The sequence below is a fragment of the Geotrypetes seraphini genome, chromosome 10 (assembly GCF_902459505.1).
Source record: "Geotrypetes seraphini chromosome 10, aGeoSer1.1, whole genome shotgun sequence".
Classification (NCBI taxonomy): Eukaryota; Metazoa; Chordata; class Amphibia; order Gymnophiona; family Dermophiidae; genus Geotrypetes; species Geotrypetes seraphini.
The window spans coordinates 103,130,556-103,152,038 of record NC_047093.1 but is presented as its reverse complement, the minus strand read 5'-3'; the positions used below and the strand labels follow the sequence as shown (position 1 = coordinate 103,152,038).

Here is a 21,483-nt window from a genome sequence, read left to right as displayed (position 1 = left end):
TGTTGACTTCTTAGGCTCCCCACGTCGATGCCTTTCCTTCATGCTACCAGCTCCATATACTTTATGTGATTCTTAAGGCTGTACTTTTTGATTACATCTAACCTTTGCAGCAATCTCCTGACTGGAATACCCTTTCTCTTGCAAAACAACCATACAAATCCACTCTTCCTGAGTTAAATGCAGCCTGCATTTTTTTAACTTTTTATTTTTTTTATTGCAATTTCATTTCCAGTGCAAAAGGTGAGACATTCTAGACCATAGGGTTATTTCCCACTACTCGCATAGTCTGCAGAAGACATCCATCACAGTTTTTCATTCTGCCGCTAGTGTACTTCACAGGCTAGTTTAGTGCCCTCTAGCAGTCTTTTCTTCTGCATTCATGGCTGCAGCTGCAGCTGTGTAAATTCTGATCTCCCCATTTTGTTATTTTAATTCAGCATATGTTCATCCCTTTTACGGATATTTTCACATTTGAAATAGATTTGAAGTTCTGCCTGCTCGAGAATTCACAGACTTTGGTCTGTAGCTGACAGGCCGATCCCTTCTGGCTACCTGTTAGCCAGTCTGCTTAGTCTTCCTTGGAGTTCAGAGCCGTTGCTGACCTAGTCTCATTCCCTGTTAAGCAGGGGGGTCGAGCGCAGACTGTGTAGCACGCTTAGGGGACTCAGAGGTGTTCTGCAGTGCGGTGGCTGCATTTTCATGCCTCCACCCATCCAGATGCACATCCGGTGGTCTGCAGGGGTGGAGGCATAGTCATACTGGGGTGTTTGACTAGCAGCCCAAAGATCCCAAAGATCAGCTTGAAAGATGTGTGCCAATGAATTCTAAACCGACTATTGAAAAGGCTGAGAGCAGAAGCAGGCTGTCAATGTCCAGTAACTGTGAGTAAAGTGGAGCATACAAGCTCCAAAATCGATCTCTTAAAAGTTAATTTTGAGGGGTTTTGAAGGTTTCCTAGTGTTTCCTCTATGTTCCACCACCTGAAATTTATTATTTTTTATAATTTTTAAAGTTTCAGAAATGTTGTTTTTGGCGCGTTTTTTTTTTTTTCTGGTCGCTCTCTCTTGGGTCCGTAGAGTTTCTGGATGGTGTGACAAATCTAGCTCTCCTCCTAGCTTTGTCTAAGGTTTAACTAGGAAGAGCAATAAGCCCTATGCAGGAGAGCTGACCAGGTTGGCTCTGCCAAGTATGAAAGTGCTGACTTCCCTTGCACTGACATTAAGGAGCCAGACAGTGAATACCAGGGAGAGTCCAGGCCAGCGGCAGGTTATGCTACCAAGCCTGCTATTAGCTCACAAAAGAACTCAGGAGCCAGGAAACTACAGCTCCCAGAAAGCCAGAGTATTAGAAGAAAGCTGTCACATAAGCAGACACAGCTGCAGAGGGAGCTTTCTGCCTTCCCCCTCTTCAGAGCAGGGAGGGGCAGCTTGGAGCCTGTTAAAACGAGGCAGCTGAGACCCAGAGAGGGGGAGGAGCAGAGAAGCTGAGAACGTGATCCTGAGAGGCAGTATGACTTCTCTCCCCAGCTGAATGCTAATGAGCTGGGAGAAGAGTGTGAGATGGTGGACCTTTCTGAGGAGTCTGATCCCACCATTGAGAAGCAGTTGGAGGGCTGGGAACCTATGGATATTAGTATGCCCAGTGTGCCTAGTGAGAGGTTGAAAGTCATGGACACAAGCTGAAAGTTGGGAAGTGTTTTGATACTTTTTCTTACCTGTTCTTTTTTTTGTGAAGTCCTGAGACTGAGTTTATTTTTGTGTACAGCAGAATTGTCTGACTTTCAGTGCTAACCTCTGAAGTATTCTGTTATATTGCTCTTGCTTTAGACTGCTTGAACATTTAACTATGGATCCTTTTCCTTACGCTCCTCTCTGCATAGCTGGAGACTCATTAGCTACTAATAAGCTACTGCAGGGAACGTCAGCCATGGAAGAGCTCCATCTGTATAAGTTCCTTTACTGCAGTCAGCCAGTGTCGGAGTTCCCTAGCTTTAGCAGTTTACCTTTTGAGCTTATAAAAAGTTTATTCTCCAAGCTACAGGAACTGTGTGTATTTTTCTTTACTGCTCTTTCCCAGGAAAGAGAGCATTGATGAACTTACCTTTACCTATTAAGGCTGGTGAAGAGAACTGAGTAATAAAGACTGAAGTCCAGCCATAATTCCGGTTTTGTGTTTTCTTTACTTTTTGAGTTTTGGTATAACATTCATTCTAGTGCTTGTGAAGCCATTGTGGCCAGTTTGGCCCTGTTTTACATACTTTGGTTTCTGAACAAATGTACTGGAAAATATTACAACCTACTGATAATACCAGAACCGTCTGACCTAGGGTCAGAAATAAAAGTATGTCTTTTATTTTTGAACCTTTTTGATTGTATGTGGTTTCCTTGCCTGCGTTCACTGTGGACATTTTACCTGTTGGTTTTCACCCTAGGCCGATGCCTAGGTGGCCTGAAGGATTCCCTAGTTGGAGGGAACGTGCTGGGAGCAGTAACAGTTGCGGTGAACCTGGCTCGCTGTGGTGATCAGGAGCCTGGGGGTTGCGACAATGGCAGGCATTGTCATGAGAAACCCTTTGCTTCGAATTCCTGAGAGCGGACAGTTCCTTCTTTGTACATATGTTTAATCTGTTGTGGGAGTAGTTCTGAACTCTTTTGACACCTCTATTGCAGGTTAACGGTACTGTTTAGTTGTTTGAGCAGAACAATAGTTTAACCTGTCATTACAGATGAGCATGTCTCTCTATGCTTGGGTACTGACTGCTAGAGGGTGCTAAACTAGCCTGTGAAGTACACTAGAGTGAAAAACCTACGATGGATTTCTTTTGCAGACCATGCGAGTAGTGGGAAATAACCATATGGTCAAGAATGTCTCACCTATCTACTGGAAAATATCTTACCAGAGTAAGTACATTATCTCCCTATAATGCACAAAGGAATAAACTTGTACAGAAACCTAGAAATATTTATCTCAGGAAAAATTAACAAAACTAAGGAAAATATAATGTATTCGTTTCCAGTGCAATAGGGATGGTATGTTAAACCATAGGGTTAACCATTTGTGCTTGCAAGCATACTACAGAAGATGTCAATCACAGCTTTTCAACTACCGGGTTATAATCTTTTTAGGAAGGACAGATATGGTTGAACATGTGAAGGAGTAGCTCTCTATGTAAATACAGATATCCAAACAATTGAAATGCAGGTGGCCTGAGGAAAGGAAGAAGCAAGATGGAACTTCTATCCCCTTGGATATTGTCTACAGACCTCCGACTCAATCACAGCAAATTGACAAAGATCTGATTACAGATACACAAAAGTTGGGAAAGAAAGAGGAGTTGCTGTTGCTGGGTGATTTCAACCTGCCAGAAGCAGACTGGAAAGTTCCATCTGCAGAATCAGAAAGAAGTAGAGAGATCGTAGATGCCTTTCAAGGGGCTCTGCTCAGACAAATGGTGATGGAACCCATGAGGGAAAAAGTGATACTGAATCTGGTGCTCACAAATGGTGAAAGTGTCTCTAAAGTCCGAGAGGGGCCCACCTGGGAAATAGTGATCATCATACAGTTTGGTTAGATATAACAGCCAAAGAGGAGGATGGCCACACAAAACTCAAAACTCCTAGATTTCAAACATGCGGACTTTAGTAGCATGGGAGAGTACCCGAAGAAAAAGCTGATTGGATGGGAAGACATAAGGGAAGTGGAAAACAGTGATCCAAGTTGAAAGGTGCAATAAAAAAAGTGTTCCCATTAATTTGCTTACTACAGAAGTCAGACTTACTGGCCTGTAATTCCTCATCCGCCCTTCTCCAGTCCTCCGGTACCACTCCCAACTCTAGAGACTCATTGAAAAAGTCAGTCAGCGGAGCTACCAGAATTTCCCTAAGATTCTTCAGCACCCTAGAATGTACACCATCTGGCTCCATCCCTTTGTCTACCTTTATTTTAGCTAGCTCCTCACAAACACAACCCTCTGACAGTGAATGTTTATTCCAAGTAATAAATAGAGCCTATTTCTCCCAAATGCAAGTTTATAAATCAGGACAGAGACCCCCCCTGTATGTTTAAAATGTAGTTGTGATACTAATACTCGCATTCAAGCTTTTTGGATATGCCTGAATATTAATCTTTTTTGGTGCGCTGTTTACGCATTTGACTATGTAATCATAATATTTCCAGCCAGGTTTCTCTCAGATAAACACCTCATTACAGGCAAAAAAATGCTGGTTATACAACTAGATCTCACCACAGCATTTGACCTGAAAGACCATTACATTCTACTACAAATACTAGAAACAATAGGAATCACAGGAAAGGTGCACACATGGTTTCAAGGATTCCTACAATCCAGGATTTACAGAGTAAAGACAAACAAAGAAAAATCAGAACCATGGTCCAATCCCTGCTGCGTACCCCAAGGGTCGCCTTTATCCCCAACACTCTTCAATCTCTACATTGCATCCCTCGGCACCTGCCTAGACAAATTAGTCTTAACTTCTTATAGCTATGCAGACGACATCACCATCCTCCTTCCTTTTGATCAACCAACACCCTCCATGACAGACACACTACATAGAACATTAGAAACAGTGGCTACATGGATGAAAGAACACAAACTAAAATTGAACCCAGATAAAACAAAATTTATACTTCTAAAAAAAAAAAAAACCCCAACCATAACAAACTTAGTAATAAACTCAATCACATACCCCATTCAACCCACCCTAAGACTTCTGGGAGTGATGATAAACAGAGGCTTTACCATGCAACCACAAATCACCAAAAAATACAGATATCATTTGCGGTCATGCGAAACCTAAGGCAAATCCAAAAATTTTTTGACAGAAAACAATTCCAGTTCATGGTCCAATCCCTAGTCCTAGGACTTCTAGACTACTGCAACATCCTCTATCACCCCTGCCCCGCAGTCATGATAAAACAACTACAAACAGTATAAAACACAGCCCTGAGACTAATCTATTCACTGAAAAAATATGACCATATCACTGCCGCATAACTCGACTCACTCTGGCTTCCAATACAAGCAAGAATACTATTCAGATTTTACTGTCTACTATTTAAAGCCATGAATGGAGACAGCCCAGCTTATATGAACAACCGCCTTATCCGAACTACCACAACCAGGCAAAGGAGAACCCAGACACATTTATGCACCCCCCAATCAGAGGCATCAAACGCAAAAAAATGTCAAAATGGCTTTCTTAGCCAAGAGAAGAGCCTTAAAGATCAGCTGCCGTTGTCCAACAGAGCAGCTGTGAAGCCCAGCCTCCTCATAAAAAAGAGCAAGAGATGGGGTACAGCCAGATAGCATGGGAAACAAGGAGGTCAAAAAGACCCATACCCGCTGCCAGAAGGCACGTACTAAGGGGCATGCCCAAAACATATGACCCAGGGAAGCAGGATTCACAGGACATTTGGGGCAACACGCATGGGCAGCAAAACCAGCCCGGCACGCTCTGTGAGGGGAGATAAAAGCCCTATGAAGAAATTTATATTCTTGTTCCCTATGTAACATGTTACAAGATATGAAACGCAAATGAACAAAGCAGTGAGAGATCAATGTAGACGGGATTATGTACCACAAGTCAGCACTCCATGCCCCTGCCAGCCAATCAGCCCGTTCAGGTTGCAAGAAGGGGGCCCAGGACATCAACATAATAACGTGGAGCTGCGTCCTCCCCCAAAGCCAAACACCTCCCAAGGTCCCGCGCCACAGAAACACCCAAATGGTCCCCATCAAGACTGCGAACATAGTGGCGGAGCTGCAAGTAACCCAAAGCATCCACACTATCCAATCCATATAACGACCCCAATGCGGCAGAAGAAAGGAGGGCGCCCCCATCGGAGAGAACATCCCCTACCCTGCGGACCCCATGTGCATGCCATAGCCGAAACACTTTGCTGTCACTACCCGGTCTGAAATGCAAGTTTCCCACCAGAGGCAGTAGAGGAGATATACAATAATTGATGCCCAGGTGCTTACAAAGTAATTTCCAAATAAGTCTCATGTAAGACCAGACTACATGACCCCGCTGTACAGGGTCCAACTGGACAGCTGGAGCATGTAACAAAAACAAACCAGAAATAGGGAGTAAAAAGTCCCTGTCCACTGGAAACATTAAGAAAGAGGAGCTCTCCATACACCAGTCCCGAATCAGTCTGGTACCACAGGCTAAGTTATAAGCACGGAGATCTAAAAGACCAAAGCCCCCCTGTGCCTCCGGCAACATTAAAATGCGAAGAGGTAACCGGGGCCGTCGTCCACGCCACAAGAAAGTCCTCAAAGCACTATGCAACATAGCCAGGTCCCCACGTCGCAACCACAGTGGAAGAGTTTGAAACAAATATAGACACCGAGGAACAATCATCATGTTATACATAAAGATACATCCCGCAAGGGAAACTGGCAGAGCACCCCACAACCTAAGATGCTCAACCGAGCTCTGGAGCAGGGGCCTCACGTTAAGCTCATAGAGGCGTGCCAGGGAGGAAGGTATCAGGACACCCAGATATTTCACCTGTTGGGATGCCTCCTTAAGCGGGAAATCTGCCCACACATGAGAGACACTGAGATGAAGAGGGAGCGCCTCCGATTTGGACACATTAAGTTTAAGACCCGAGAGCTCCCCGAACCGCTGAAACAGCTTCAGCAATCTAGGGAGGCCTGAGACCGGGTCAGTTAACATCACCATAATATCATCAGCAAATGCCATACAGCGCAGGGAGGAATCCCCCATCTCCACTCCAGTAATCTGCGGATGGTGACGACGGCAAATCAACAAGGGTTCCAAAAATAAAATATAAAGCAAAGGGGACAAGGGACATGCCTGACATGTTCCCCGCTGGAGCACGAAGTCCGGAGAAGCAACCCCATTTACCAACACGACCGCAACAGGGTGTGAATACAGGGCACCAAGAGCTCTCATGAAGAACCCATCCAGCCCATAACACCTCAACAACGGGAACAGAAAAGCCCACTCCACTCTATCAAAGGCTTTTTTGGAGTCGAAACTAATAGCCAACACTGGCTGCTGCCTGGAAGCACAATGAGACAGAGCAAGTAATAGCTTCTGAACATTGTGACCCGCCAAACGACCCTTAACAAAACCTACCTGGTCCACACCCACCAAAGAGGGAACAAACGGGGCCAGACGGTTAGCTAGAACCCAAGCTAAGATTTTAAGATCAACATTAATAAGCGAAATAGGTCTATAAGATTCCACTAGCAGGGGGTCCTTACCCGGTTTAGGCAACACAGTAATCAACGCCCGATTTGCGCCAGGAGGAAAAAGCCCCACTTCCGCCGCCCGCTCGAAATATCTACGTAACGGATCCGCCACAAAACCCTGAAGAAGACGATAGAACTCCCCACCAAAGCCGTCCGGACCCGGAGATTCACAAAGAGGTAGGTGCTTGATAACAGCCAACACCTCCTCTTGAGTAATAGGGGAAGCCAAGGTCTCAGTATCCGCCGCCGGGAGTTTAGGTAAGGGTAGAGATTCCAAAAATGCCCGGATCTGGGACTCCCGACCCACCACTTCCGCGGTATAAAGAGAACTATAGAAGGTAAAAAAAGCTGTTCCACCTGAGATTAAGCCGTCACAAGCCTCCCCCAACATCTTTGAGAGAGGTAATCAAAGAGGTACCCCGCCGTGCCTTAGTCAACTGAGCCAGCAGTCTACCCAGCCGGTTGCCGAAACGATGCAACCGATACTTATAATAGAAAAGGGATTTGTGGGCTCTCATGAAGAAGAGCATGGAGTGCTGACTGTGCCTTCTGAAAAGCATGTTTATGAGGTAGTGTGACATAGTAGATGATGGCAGATAAAGACCCGAATGGTCCATCCAGTCTGCCCAACCTGATTCAATTTTTATATATTTTTTTTTTAATTTTTCTTCTTAGCTATTTCTGGGCAAGAATCCAAAGCTTTACCCGGTACTGTGCTTGGGTTCCAACTGCCAAAATCTCTGTTAAGACTTACTCCAGCCCATCTACACCCTCCCAGCCATTGAAGCCCTCCCCTGCCCATCCTCCATCAAACGGCCATACACAGACACAGACCGTGCAAGTCTGCCCAGTAACTGGCCTAGTTCAATATTTAATATTATTTTCTGATTCTAAATCTTCTGTGTTCATCCCACGCTTCTTTGAACTCAGTCACAGTTTTACTCTCCACCACCTCTCTCGGGAGCGCATTCCAGGCATCCACTACCCTCTCCGTAAAGTAGAATTTCCTAACATTGCCCCTGAATCTACCACCCCTCAACCTCAAATTATGTCCTCTGGTTTTACCATTTTCCTTTCTCTGGAAAAGATTTTGCTCTACGTTAATACCCTTCAAGTATTTGTTTGAATCATATCTCCCCTGTCTCTCCTTTCCTCTAGGGTATACATATTCAGGGCTTCCAGTCTCTCCTCATACGTCTTCTGGCGCAAGCTTCCTATCATTTTCGTCGCCCTCCTCTGGACCGCTTCAAGTCTTCTTACGTCTTTCGCCAGATACGGTCTCCAAAACTGAACACAATACTCCAAGTGGGGCCTCACCAATGACCTGTACAGGGGCATCAACACCTTCTTCCTTCTACTGACTACGCCTCTCTTTATACAGCCCAGCATCCTTCTGGCAGCAGCCACTGCCTTGTCACACTGTTTTTTCGCCTTTAGATCTTCGGACACTATCACCACAAGGTCCCTCTCCCCGTCCGTGCATATCAGCTTCTCTCCTCCCAGCATATACGGTTCCTTCCTATTATTAATCCCCAAATGCATTACTCTGCATTTCTTTGCATTGAATTTTAGTTGCCAGGCATTAGACCATTCCTCTAACTTTTGCAGATCCTTTTTCATATTTTCCACTCCCTCTTCGGTGTCTACTCTGTTACAAATCTTGGTATCATCTGCAAAAAGGCACACTTCTCCTTCTAACCCTTCAGCAATGTCATTCACATACATATTGAACAGGATTGGCCCCAGCACCGAACCCTGAGGGACTCCACTAGTCACCTTTCCTTCCTTCGAGCGACTTCCATTAACCACCACACTCTGGCGTTTGTCCGACAGCCAGTTTCTGACCCAGTTCACCACTTTGGGTCCTAACTTCAGCCCTTCAAGTTTGTTCAACAGCCTCCTATGAGGAACTGTATCAAAGGCTTTGCTGAAATCCAAGTAAATTACATCTAGCATATGTCCTCGATCCAGCTCTCTGGTCACCCAATCAAAAAATTCAATCAGGTTCGTTTGGCACGATTTACCTTTTGTAAAGCCATGTTGCCTCGGATCCTGTAACCCATTAGATTCAAGGAAGTACACTATCCTTTCTTTCAGCAACACTTCCATTATTTTTCCAACAACTGAAGTGAGGCTCACCGGCCTGTAGTTTCCTGCTTCATCCCTGTGACCACTTTTATGAATAGGGACCACATCCGCTCTCCTCCAATCCCCAGGAATCACTCCCGTCTCCAGAGATTTGTTGAACAAGTCTTTAATAGGACTCGCCAGCACCTCTCTGAGCTCCCTTAGTATCCTGGGATGGATCCCGTCTGGTCCCATCGCTTTGTCCACCTTCAGTTTTTCAAGTTGCTCATAAACACCCTCCTCTGTGAACGGCGCAGAATCTACTCCATTTTCTCGTGTAACTTTGCCAGACAATCTCGGTCCTTCTCCAGGATTTTCTTCTGTGAACACAGAACAGAAGTATTTGTTTAGCATATTTGCTTTCTCCTCATCACTCTCCACATATTTGTTCCCAGCATCTTTTAGCCTAGCAATTCCATTTTTTATCTTCCTCCTTTCACTAATATATCTGAAAAATTTTTTTTCTCCCTGAAGGGCCTGAAGGGCCAAAAGTCTGCATTCCTGCACCCGACGTTCGAGAACCAAAATTTTTTCCGCCATCATTTCCCTACGTCGCGCACAGTAAGCTATCACAGCCCCACGGAGCACCGCCTTGGCAGCCTCCCAGAACAAGTTCCGTTATCAGCATGGTCCCCATTGAACTCCACATAGTCCCGCCACTGCTGCTCCAAATAGTGCTTAAAGTCAGGATCCAAATAGAGCGCCACCGGGAATCGCCAGCGCCTCCCTCCCCCCGGGGCACCAGCCGAAAAGCTAATGTCCATCCATACCAGGGTATGGTCAGAGATAGCCAGTACTCCAATCTCAGCCATATGAACCGCATAAAAAGAGGAGCGCGAAAGAAAAATATAGTCGATTCTAGAGGAAGAGTCATGCACTTTAGAGGTATGAGTGAAATCCCGCTCCCCTGGGTGGAGGGTCCGCCACACATCAACTAGATCCAATGCCTCCAACCAAGCGACAAGCCCATTATCGGACCTACCGGAGGTTTGAGGAGTCCCTAGAGGAGTCCAAAATCGGATCAAGTATAGAGTTAAAATCCCCCCAAATAATTTTCTGAGCCTCAGAGATTTGTGACACAGACATCAATACCCCCAAAAGCTTTTTATAAAAGGACCGTTGAGCACTGTAAGGGGCGTACACTGACATCAAAATGACAGGACGCTGACATAGAGAACCTTGAACAATGACATAGTGACCCTCCGGATCCGAGATGATCCCAGATTCAGTAAAAGACACCGATTTACGGATCAACAGTGCTACCCCTGCCCGGGCCTTGGGAGACGAAGCTGAATAACACTGCCCCACCCAAGATTGACGCAGTTTACCATGTTCCCGTTTAGTGAGCTTGATCTCCTGCAGCCCCACTATATCAACCTGATGCCGGGCAAGACACTGCAATATCTTAGTCCTCTTTATAGGAGAATTGATACCAGAGACATTCCAAGTCACACACCTTAAACCCTTCTTAACCGGCATAGAAAAGAAAAAAGAACCAGAGATACCAAAAGAGAAAAAGAGCACAAAACAGCTGCCGAGAGTCCCAGCCCTCCCCCCAGCAGCCCAGCCTCCACATAATTTCCCCACAGCATTCATCAACACACACACAGGTCAGGATCCTCCCCCCTCCCACCACCCAACCCCCCCAACATACCAGAAACCACCACACCAGGAGGGACTCCAAAAGGCCAGAAGCCCCCCCTCTTAACCCCCGGAAACAGAACACAAGCTTCCAAGAAAGAAAGAAAAAGAGACAATGGTAAAAATCAAAAATACTGTACAGCAGAAAATAGTCCAACTCCCCAACAGGGTCCAAGTCAGTCTATAACATACATATCCAATATAAACAGAGGTCCAGAGATAAAACAAGAAAGAAGCTAATAAAAGCTCAAGCCACTACAACAGATGAAAAAACAAAAATGTCACAGCAAACCCTCAAAGAGAAATACAGAAACAAGCAAACAGAGTCTAGGTCACAATCATGAGTCCCCAGAAAGGAGTCACCCTCTCTCCCCAGGTCCTCCGATTCAGATATCCACACTGCCCAAGGAAGCAAAAGTGGCCCCTCAAGCACCAGGCAGCAGGTCAGGGAACCACGTGGTCAGCTGGGCACGGGCCACCGCACAGGTCTCAAAAACCACCGGTTGGCCATTATGGATGACCCAAAGCCTGGCAGGGAACTGCAGGGTGAAGCGGATCTTCTTCTCAGTGAGGGCATTGCAGATTGGTGAAAAGCCTCATCGAAGAGCAGCCACTGGTGCCGAATAGTCTTGAAAAAGCAGGATATGATGAGACCTTCTCTCCGTTGGCGGAAGTTTTTAAGAAGCAGATCTTTGATAGCAAAATTCAATATACGCACGATCACCACACGGGGTTTAGACATCCCCTCCTGCTTCCTGCCCAATCTATGGTCTCTCTCGATGCGAAGCGGGCCAAAAGCAGAGGAGACCAGCAAGTCCTCGGCCAGCCATTTCTCCAGGGCAGGCAGGAGATCCGCATCCGAAATAGACTCAGGAATTCCCACCAGACGCAAATTATTACGTCTGGAATGGTTCTCCAGGTCGTCCAATTTTTCGGTGGTACTCACCACCGTGCTCTTAAGTTGGCGAAGCTCCTCCTGCACCTGGGTAAGCGCGTCCTCCGCGGTGCTCACTCGTTGTTCCACCTCTGCCACTCATGTGTTAAAATCAGCCACAGAGGCAGATAGAGTCTCCAGCGAATCCTGAACTTTATGAAGCCAGGAGCCCAGAGCTGAGACCACAGCATCAGTGAGCCGTGAAATCATATCCTCTCCCGCGAGATCATGTACCTCCGGCTGGCCCGCCATCTTGCCCTCAGGCCCAGGGCCCAATTTCAGCCGTTCCCGCTCCTTCCTGCCGCTTTTCACCGCCATCTCAGTGCTGCCTTTAAGCACAAATTTGTCCATAGACCCTAGGGCAGCCACGGTCTAGCGCTTGGGAGTATCCGCTCAAAGAATATAGTTCAAAGGGGCCGATTTGGAGGGAGAACTTCGGAGCTCAGGGAGAACACGTCTTCTCTGTGCTCTGCACGGCCACGCCCCCCGGTTTCCTGTCTGTTAAAAATGTTAAATTTAAGAGATTTTTTTTTTTTTTAAAAACAAATTATTTTGTGTATCAATCTCTGAAATTTTGGAATTATCCACCCCAGGAGATTCATTGATGTTCAAGTTATTTTCATTTTCGTAGGTTACTGAAATCATGTTTTCAAAATATTTGTTATATGATAATTTTCTAATATTATATTTTATATTGTACAGTCCTGATTATTATTATCAGTATCTTTCTGTAATCCCACTTTTGAGTCTCTAAAGAGGGCTAAAGCTGGTTATAAATCCTTTAACATAAGAGTGGAAGCACTTGGCTTTTTTTCCGCAAAAAGCAGGATTGACTAAGTAGTAAGAAATATATCCTAGGTGTATAGAAAAGCAAGGATTCTCCCATATGAGAATGGCATAATTGTTTCAGTGCATTGATGTTGATGGAGCAGAAGGAAGTAAGCCTTCTTAGCTGGGATGCATATATGCAATCTTTGTCATTTGGGGCACATAGTTTGGTATTTTTATCCCACCCTAGCTAAGAGTTATATAATTAATATCTAATAGAAAAAAAATCACATGTTGTACACGTGCATGCCTTGTGTTAGCAAGAACCAGTTTCAACAGTAGATAAGCCATCAATGTGTCAGCAAACTGATAAATGCCTTATTTATTATTTTATTTTTTGACATATACAGTACGTGATATACCGCCCTTCGTAACAGATATCATGGTGGAAATGGTTTACATGTTAACGTTCACTGTCCTCCTTAATCCCAGTCTTTCTGTGTAGTGCATATAGACTCCAAGAGTTGGTGACTTTGCTATCTCCTTTTAGAACATGGAGTTTTCTTTCTGTGACAGGAGCAGGTAAGGCTGGAGAAGGGCCTAACTGAGCACCAGCAGCATCTGGAGAATGAGCGCCTACGGCTGCACGCTCAACTGAAGCAAACTGAGCATGAAGTTTCCAGTCGAATTGAGAAATTGCTGGAAGAAAACCACAGGTGTGAAATAGTGTGTCTTTTTAAAATTCATCTGATTACTCTGTTTAAACCATTATGTTCCTCTATGCCTGCTTGTCAGTTTGTGCCCAGTTATGATGACCATCATGGGTGTACATTTCCCCCAATACTCTTCCATTTGTCTGTGCCCTTCAGATGGTCTGGTTAGCAGTTGACAGTTCATCTTCTCTTTATACATTTCAGTTGGCCTGGCTTTCCTATCATTCTTTAAATATACTGTTTGATTGTTTTTTGTATTTATTAGAAATGCAGTTACAAAGATAGTGAGATAACAGTTGTGTCATACAAAGTCACAAAACAACAACTCTGTGCATATTAAGAAGTCATATCAAAAAACATAACACTATCATATTAAATCCAGAATCCAAATTGACCAAGGATCCATTTCTAAGTCACTGCAGATAGTCAGAAGAAGATCCCCACACACACACAATGTACACTGAATTCAATAAAGATAAAGGTAAATTACCATCCAATAAAATAAAAAGTTTGAGGGTAGACAGGAAAGGGGGATAGAGAGCAAATGAAAGATGTGAAAGAAGGAACAAAAACCTTCCCATAAAGCTGTATTAATATTTTAACATATAAATATGTCCCACAAATGTTCAGGCAATCCATCAATCACACACTCTCACTTCCATCCAAATAACAATGTACATAAACTCATCAATCATCCCACCCTAGGTATATCTACCATACACACACTGATCCGGAAAGAAGGGTATTTCCGAAGAGACTGTCATGAAAAGCCTGTATTTTTTTTTCCACAAGGACACAAATGTCAACTTCTCCAATCTAGTATTGGTGTGAAAAGTCTGAATTTCAAATTTAGCAGTTTAATGCATTTTAAGGTGCTATTGGGAAAACAGTGCTACACCCTCATAGGCCCAGTATTGTGAGAGCAGTTTTTTTAACTAATAAGAGTGCTAGATATATAAAAGCTCTGTATGGTAATGAAAATCCTGCTCGTATATGTTCTCTCTGGTCTCCCAAGAACAGAAACCCATAGTCCCATGGGATGGGACATTTCACTATATGATCAAGGAGAAGGAGAACCAGAAGCCACAGTTCCATAGTTGGGCATTCCAGAAACATGAACAAGTGTGCCTGCAGATTTCTCACATTTGGTACATGAGGTGCCCTGCCATAATCTCATAGTTTCCCCTCTGTCTCTAGAGATATAGGCCCGATGTAATATTTTAAATTGCATTTTTCTAAGGTCCAATGAGCTGACCAAGGTATAAATATTAGTAAAAAGATCCAAAAACTGTGGCCGTATATATTCTATTCCCAAATCTTGATGCCATAGGGGTTAGTACCTTATCTTTGGTTTGCATGCTATTAGTGGTTTTTAGTAGTCTATACCAAGTGGACAAGGTATTCATCATGTGAGGGGCCTTTAAAAACAGCCCATCGAGAGTGCCCAAGAGCCAAGAATCCCCCCAGCACCATTGAAAGGAGAGAAAATAATGCAGATATTCCCAAAAATGGTTCAAAGGAAGTGCCCACTTTGACTGGACTTGTAAAAAGAAGGGAAAGCTCCTTCCCCCCATGCTAGCAGCTGCCTGAAACTTCCACAACCCCGTTGATTCCCCAATTGAAACCACGAGTCTTTCATTCCTTAGGGAAACTCCATATTACCCACCAATTGTAATAGCATAGAAGCCTGATGCATTTTGCGACACCATTTTGCGACACCATTTTCAAGCCAATCGAATAGGGGTTAGACAACGTATTTTAAACTGTACTCCCAAAGCAACAGATGACGGTGTGTGCAGTAATGTCAGGAAGGAATGGGGGGCACACCAAGCAGTCATCCAATCCTGAGGAGAAAATTTATAGTAGCCCGTGACTTCCTCATGTACAAAGCTCATCAGGGCAGCTATGCTATAGAGACAAAGGTCCAGGAGGCGCAAACCTCTCATCATTTTATCTTAAGCAAGTTTGGGCACCCTATTATGCCAAATGAACGATGTGAGGACAGAACAAAAGGCTTGTTCGTCTTTATTAGTTATCCAGAGGGGAATGGTCTGTAAGGGGTGTAGTATCTTAGGCAGTAATTCCATTTTTGTTAAGGTTATCCTGCCCCACAAGCTTAGTGGCAAATCTTTCCATTTGGCACAGAGGGCTTCAGAAACAACTTCAGCACGGAAACACTACTAGGATCTCTCTTGGACACAGCCAGACAACATCTCAGCACAGGAAAAAAAATGATGCTCATACAACTAGACCTTACCGCTGCATTCGACTTGGTGGACCATAACATTCTACTACAAATCCTGGATACAATAGGTATCACAGATAAATATACACATGGTTTGAAGGATTCCTTAAATCAAGAACCTATAGAGTAAAATCAGACAAACAAAAATCTGAACCTTGGTCAAACCCCTGCGGAGTTCCCCAAGGATCCCCTCTATCCCCGACTCTCTTCAATCTCTAGACAGCCTCCCTCAGCTCTCACCTGGACAAACAAGGCATAACCTCCTATAGCTATGCCGATGACATTACCATTCTCATACCCTTCGATCAACCTGAACTCTCCATGACGAACACAATATACCAAACACTAAAATCAATAGCAAACTGGATGAAAGATCACAAACTGAAATTGAACCCAGATAAAACGAAATTTATCCTCCTAGAAAACAACAAAATACCAACTATAACCAACATTGAATTCAACGCAATCAACTACCCCATATAAACCACCCTAAAACTGCTAGGAATAACTATCGACAGATGCTGCACCATGCAACCGCAAATCAATAAAACAATACAAAAGTCATTCTTAGTCATGAGAAACTTAAGACAAGTTCGGAAATTCTTCGAGAAAACTCAATTCCAGCTCATAGTTCAGTCCTTAATACTAGGCCTACTTGACTACTGTAATATCCTCTACCTCCCATGCCCTACAACCATAACAAAACAACAACAAACTATCCAAAACACAGCACTAAGACTCATCTCTACTAAACTAAACTAAACCTTAAGTTTATATACTGCATCATCACCACAGAAGTAGAGCTCGGCACGGTTTACAAAAACTTAAAAATGAGAAAGGGTAGGAAAAGGTTTACATAAGTTTATAAATCGAGTGGAAAAGTAAGGGAAAAGAAATTACATGTTAGAGAAGAGCCAGGTTTTTAGTTGCTCGCAGAATAAATGGAGGGAACTCAGGTTCCGCAGCGGGATAGTAAGGTCATTCCAGAGACCTGTGATTTTGAAAAGAAGTGATTTTCCCAGTTTACCTGCGTGGAGAATACCATGTAGGGAGGGGAAGGATAGTTTTAATTTATGGGCGGTCCTGGTGGAGTCAGGGCACGAGGAGTTGAAAGAAAGTGGGATTAGGGAAGGAAGGATGCCATGAATAATCTTAAAAGCCAGGCAAAAGCATTTGAATTGGACTCTGGAAATCACTGGGAGCCAATGAAGATTGGCCAGGAGTGGGGAGACGTGGTCAGATTTACGTTGTGCAAAAATCAGCTTGGCTGCCGTGTTCTGAATAAGCTGGAGTTTTTGGAGGCTTTTTTTTGTTAAGCATAGGTAAATGGCATTACAATAGTCAAGTTTGGAGAGGATGATGGATTGGACAAGGACGGCAAAATGTTTTTGGCGGAAGAAGGGTCTTGCTTTCCTTAGCATGTGGAGGCTGAAAAAGCATGATTTTGTCAAGGAGTTGAGGTGGTCGTTGAGAGAGAGAGAGAGGAATCGATAATGATGCCAAGGACCTTGCTTGAGAACTCAAGGTGTAAGGCAGTGCCTGAGGGCAGTGCGAAGAGGGTGGGCAGGTGTTCTAACTTTGGGCCGAGCCAGAGTAATTTTGTTTTTGATTCATTTAGTTTCATCTGTACCGAGAGGGACCAGGAGTGGAGTCTCATTATGCAGGATGTTATGTTATCGTGGAGGTTGGTGAGGTTCTGGTCTGTTTCAAGAAGGACAAGGATATCGTCGGCGTATGTGTAGATTGTTTCAAGAGGGGAAAGCTGGAAGAGCTTCAATGAGGACATATAGATATTAAAAAGGAAAGGATAGGATCCCTGAGGGACACCACAAGAAGGAGACCAAGGAGTGGACATGGTGCCATTAGAGTTGACAGTGTAGGAGCGAGAGCGAAGGAAGTTTGAAAATCAATTAAGAACGGTGGAATCAATTCCTATCTCGGAAAGTTGATAAAGTAGTATGTCGTGTTGGACGACATCAAAAGCAGCAGAGAGGTCGAATTGTAACAGAACAGCGAATTTGTTTCGAGAATGTAGTTTTTGCACCTTTGATATTAGGGAGACAAGGAGGGACTCGGTGCTGAAGCTGGGTCTAAAGCCATGTTGATAGGGGGAGAGAATGGAGAATCTCTCTAGATAAGAAGATAGCTGGGTAGCGACTATGGACTCAAGCAGTTTGGTTAGGAGGGGGATATTTTCTATGGGGCGGTAGTTATACTCATCTACTCATTAAAGAAACATGATCACATTACAGAAGCATATCTCCAATCGCACTGGCTTCCGATCCCAGCAAGAATACAATTTAAATTCTACTGCCTACTATTTAAGACTTTATACGGAGACAGTCCAAACTACCTGAATAACCGCCTCATCCAAAACACCACAACCAGACATAGGAAAACTCACACCCCATTCTCATACCCCTCAATTAAGGAGGTCAAACGGAAAAAACTATATGATGGCCTCCTGGCCATTCAAGCAGCCAAACTAGACAACCAAATCGCCTATCTACTGACGGCATCCCCCGACTACAAGAAAAGAAATAAAGACCATACTCTTCAAGAAAACTCTGAAAAAAGAAATAATACCGCAAGTCTCAAACTCCACCTCTCACTAAAGCCAACTACACCAAACAAATAACCTTACTCATTTCTCACTCTTTTTGAAAATGACCATTTTTTTTTTTTTTAAAGTTCTTGTTGTAATGCATCTTGGATAATTCTTTTGTAATCCGCCTTGAACTACAAGGTAATGGCGGAATAGAAATCCCTAATGTAATGTAATATATAATTGAGAACATTATGTTTATATTTAACTTTGGGGTTCACACTCAGATATACCCCCAAGTATCGCATAGATTTTGTAACTGGTGGTATGAGCAATCTGTCTTGTGCCTCCTTCCAATGTAACTTCCTGTGAAACCTACCATTTGACTGGCGATCGGAAGTGAGTGAGGCGGGCAGCTGTACCCATGATCATGGGGGAGGGGCTGCTTCTGCACCCGCGAAGGAGATTGCTTGGGCTGCTGGACTGGCTGAAGCTGAAGGGAAGGGAGGCAGGTACTAGATCTAGTCTGGGGAATGGGGAGAAGGGAAAGAGATGCTGGACCTGGATCTGGAAGGGAGAGGTGGCAGACCCACACCTGAGCGCTGAAGGGAGGGGATAGAGGTGTTGGACCTATGGGAAGGGGGCTAAAGGGAAAGGAGAGAGGTGCAGGACCTGCAAGGAGGAGGAGAGGGAAGGGAAAGAGAAAAGCTGAACCAAGGGGATGAAGGAAGAGTGAGTGAAATATTGAACATAGCAGAGGGAGGAAAGAGAGAGTATGAGAGACACATTGGTGTAAGAGAGGAGTGAAGTTGGACACAGGGAGATACACAAAAAGAGGGGAGCTGGTGGGCATCAATGGGAGCCTAGGAATGGGGACAAAAAGGGGAATGCTGCATTGGGTGGTATATGGACACAGAGGGATAATGCCAGACATGGGAGTGTATATAGACACAGAGAGAAGATGGCTGGACATGGAAGAGAATAAGAACGCAGAAGGAAGATGCTAGGGCAGGGGTGTCCAATGTCGGTCCTCGAGGGCCGCAATCCAGTCGGGTTTTCAGGATTTCCCCAATGAATATGCATGAGATCTATTTGCATGCACTGCTTTCATTGTATGCTAATAGATCTCATACATATTCATTGGGGAAATCCTGAAAACCCGACTGGATTGCAGCCCTCGAGGACCGACATTGGTCACTCCTGTGCTAGGGATATAGAGGAGTGATACTATACACAGGGGGAGGGGTTCATAGAATGGTGAGATGATGAAGGCAGGGAGATGGCTACGGGGGAAATATTAGAAAAGGATGTATGGGAGACATAGAGAAGGGAGATGCTGTGCTTGAGGAACAATACATACACAGAGATAGAAGGTGGACAATAAGCATTGAGAAAGAAGAAATGTCAAATGGTCAGGAGATCCTGGCAAGTGAATTTAGAGAAGACAAAAGAAAACAGAGACCAGCGCCTGAGACCAAGTTTCTAAGTTTATTAATAAATTTGATGAATCGCTTATTAGAATTACTAAGCGATGTACAAAATCAAAATAGAGTATAATAAAAAGAAACAAACATTTAACAATATACTTTCATAGAACACAAACATGAGTCGGGAGGGAAAGAATAAAAGTTACAATTTTCAATTTAAGGTAGAAAAAATGGAAAAAATAAGAGGGTAAGGGGTAGTTAAACCACAGCATGATTTAAAATCTCACTAAAAATTTAAATATTAAAAGCATCTTTAAATAGATAAGATTTTAAAAGTTTTTTGAATTTTGTGACGTCTTTTTCGTTTCTAATATATTGTGGCAGGGCGTTCCACCATTGAGGTCCCATCACAAAGAATATGTCAGATCTTCTTGTTCCAATAATTTTTAGAGAGAGGACTGTAAGGAGATTTTGACCAGATGAGCGGAGTGAGCGTTGAGTACTGTGAGGTATTAATAATCTAGAAATAAATTGAGGTTCATTGAAGGCTAGAGTTTTAAAGATAAGCAGTATTATTTTAAAGGTGATTCTATGACCAATTGGAAGCCAGTAAGCGTCTATTAACAATGGTGAGACATGGTCGTATTTCCTAGCATTATATATTAGTTTAATGGCAGTGTTTTGTATCAGCTGAAGTCTCCTTTTTTCTTTCTGTGTAATGTTAAGGAGAAGTGCATTGCAGTAATCGAGTTTTGCTATGATTAAAGAATGAATTAGTACCTTGATAGAATTAGAACTCAGAAATTTGGCGATTGACCGGATCAGACGTAGTTTAAAAAAGCAATTTTTAACAGTGAGAGAAATATGTTCGTGGTAAAGCAGTTTATCATCGATTACTACTCCAAGGATTTTAACAGAGGAGACTAGGTTAAGTGGGGTATTGTTGAGGATGAATGAATTTATCAGGGTTATATCTTTTCTCCAGGTAAATAACATTGATTTAGTCTTATTTATATTTAGTGCCAATTTGTTTGTATTAAGCCAGTTTTGTATTATTTCCAGTTTGTGATTGATGGATGTAATGTCGTTATTATTTTTTGGGTCCAAGGGGTGAATGAGTTGAATATCATCGGCATAAGAGAAAGGAGTGAAGCCTATGGACTGGCAGATGCTTAACAGTGGAGAGAGAAATATATTAATCCTTGAGGGATTCCGAAAGTAGAGGAGTAAGTTGTGGACATTTCGTTATTAAACCTAACAGAAGAAGTGTGATTAGCGAGATATGAGGAGAACCAAGATAGAACTTTCTCTGTTATGCCTATTGATTCTAACCTTTGTAGAAGTAAGTCATGGTCTATAGTGTCAAAAGCAGCTGAGATATCTAATGAAAAAAGAATAACAGATTTGTGATGGTCTAAGAAATATTGTATGTTCGATGTTAATCCTATTAAAGAATATTCCGTATTGTGAAATTTTCGAAAGCCTGTTTGGTTAGGGTGTAGTGCGTTAGTATTTTCTATAAAGTCGGAGAGTTGGTTAAATATCAGTTTTTCTGTTAATTTTGCCAAAAATGTAAGTTAGCTATCGGGCGGTAATTTGTGAGTTCGTTTATACTAATTTTATGGTTTTTAAGAATAGGAGTAATGATTGCAGTTTTCCAAAGGGATGGAACAGTAGCTGTAAGTAGACTCTTCTGAATAAGTGAGAGAATAAAAGGTCCAAAGTGAGAAAAGTGTTTTTTTAAGTAAAAAGGTGGAATGATTTCAGAGCCGGAATTTTAAGTTAACTTGTTGAAAAAGGGATTCTATATCTTTAATTGAAGGAATTTTGAAATTTG

General features: G+C 43.4%; 1 protein-coding gene across 3 annotated transcripts in view; it reads left to right on the top strand.

Annotated features, from left to right (window-relative positions):
- The window catches only part of LRSAM1 (leucine rich repeat and sterile alpha motif containing 1), a 542,506-nt gene that overhangs the window by 253,121 nt on the left and 267,902 nt on the right, over positions 1-21,483 (top strand). For all 3 annotated transcript variants that reach the window (XM_033960298.1, XM_033960299.1, XM_033960297.1), the window contains one exon: positions 13,293-13,432. In XM_033960298.1, coding sequence (XP_033816189.1) covers positions 13,293-13,432 — 140 coding nt within the window. The remainder of the gene's footprint in view (positions 1-13,292; positions 13,433-21,483) is intronic.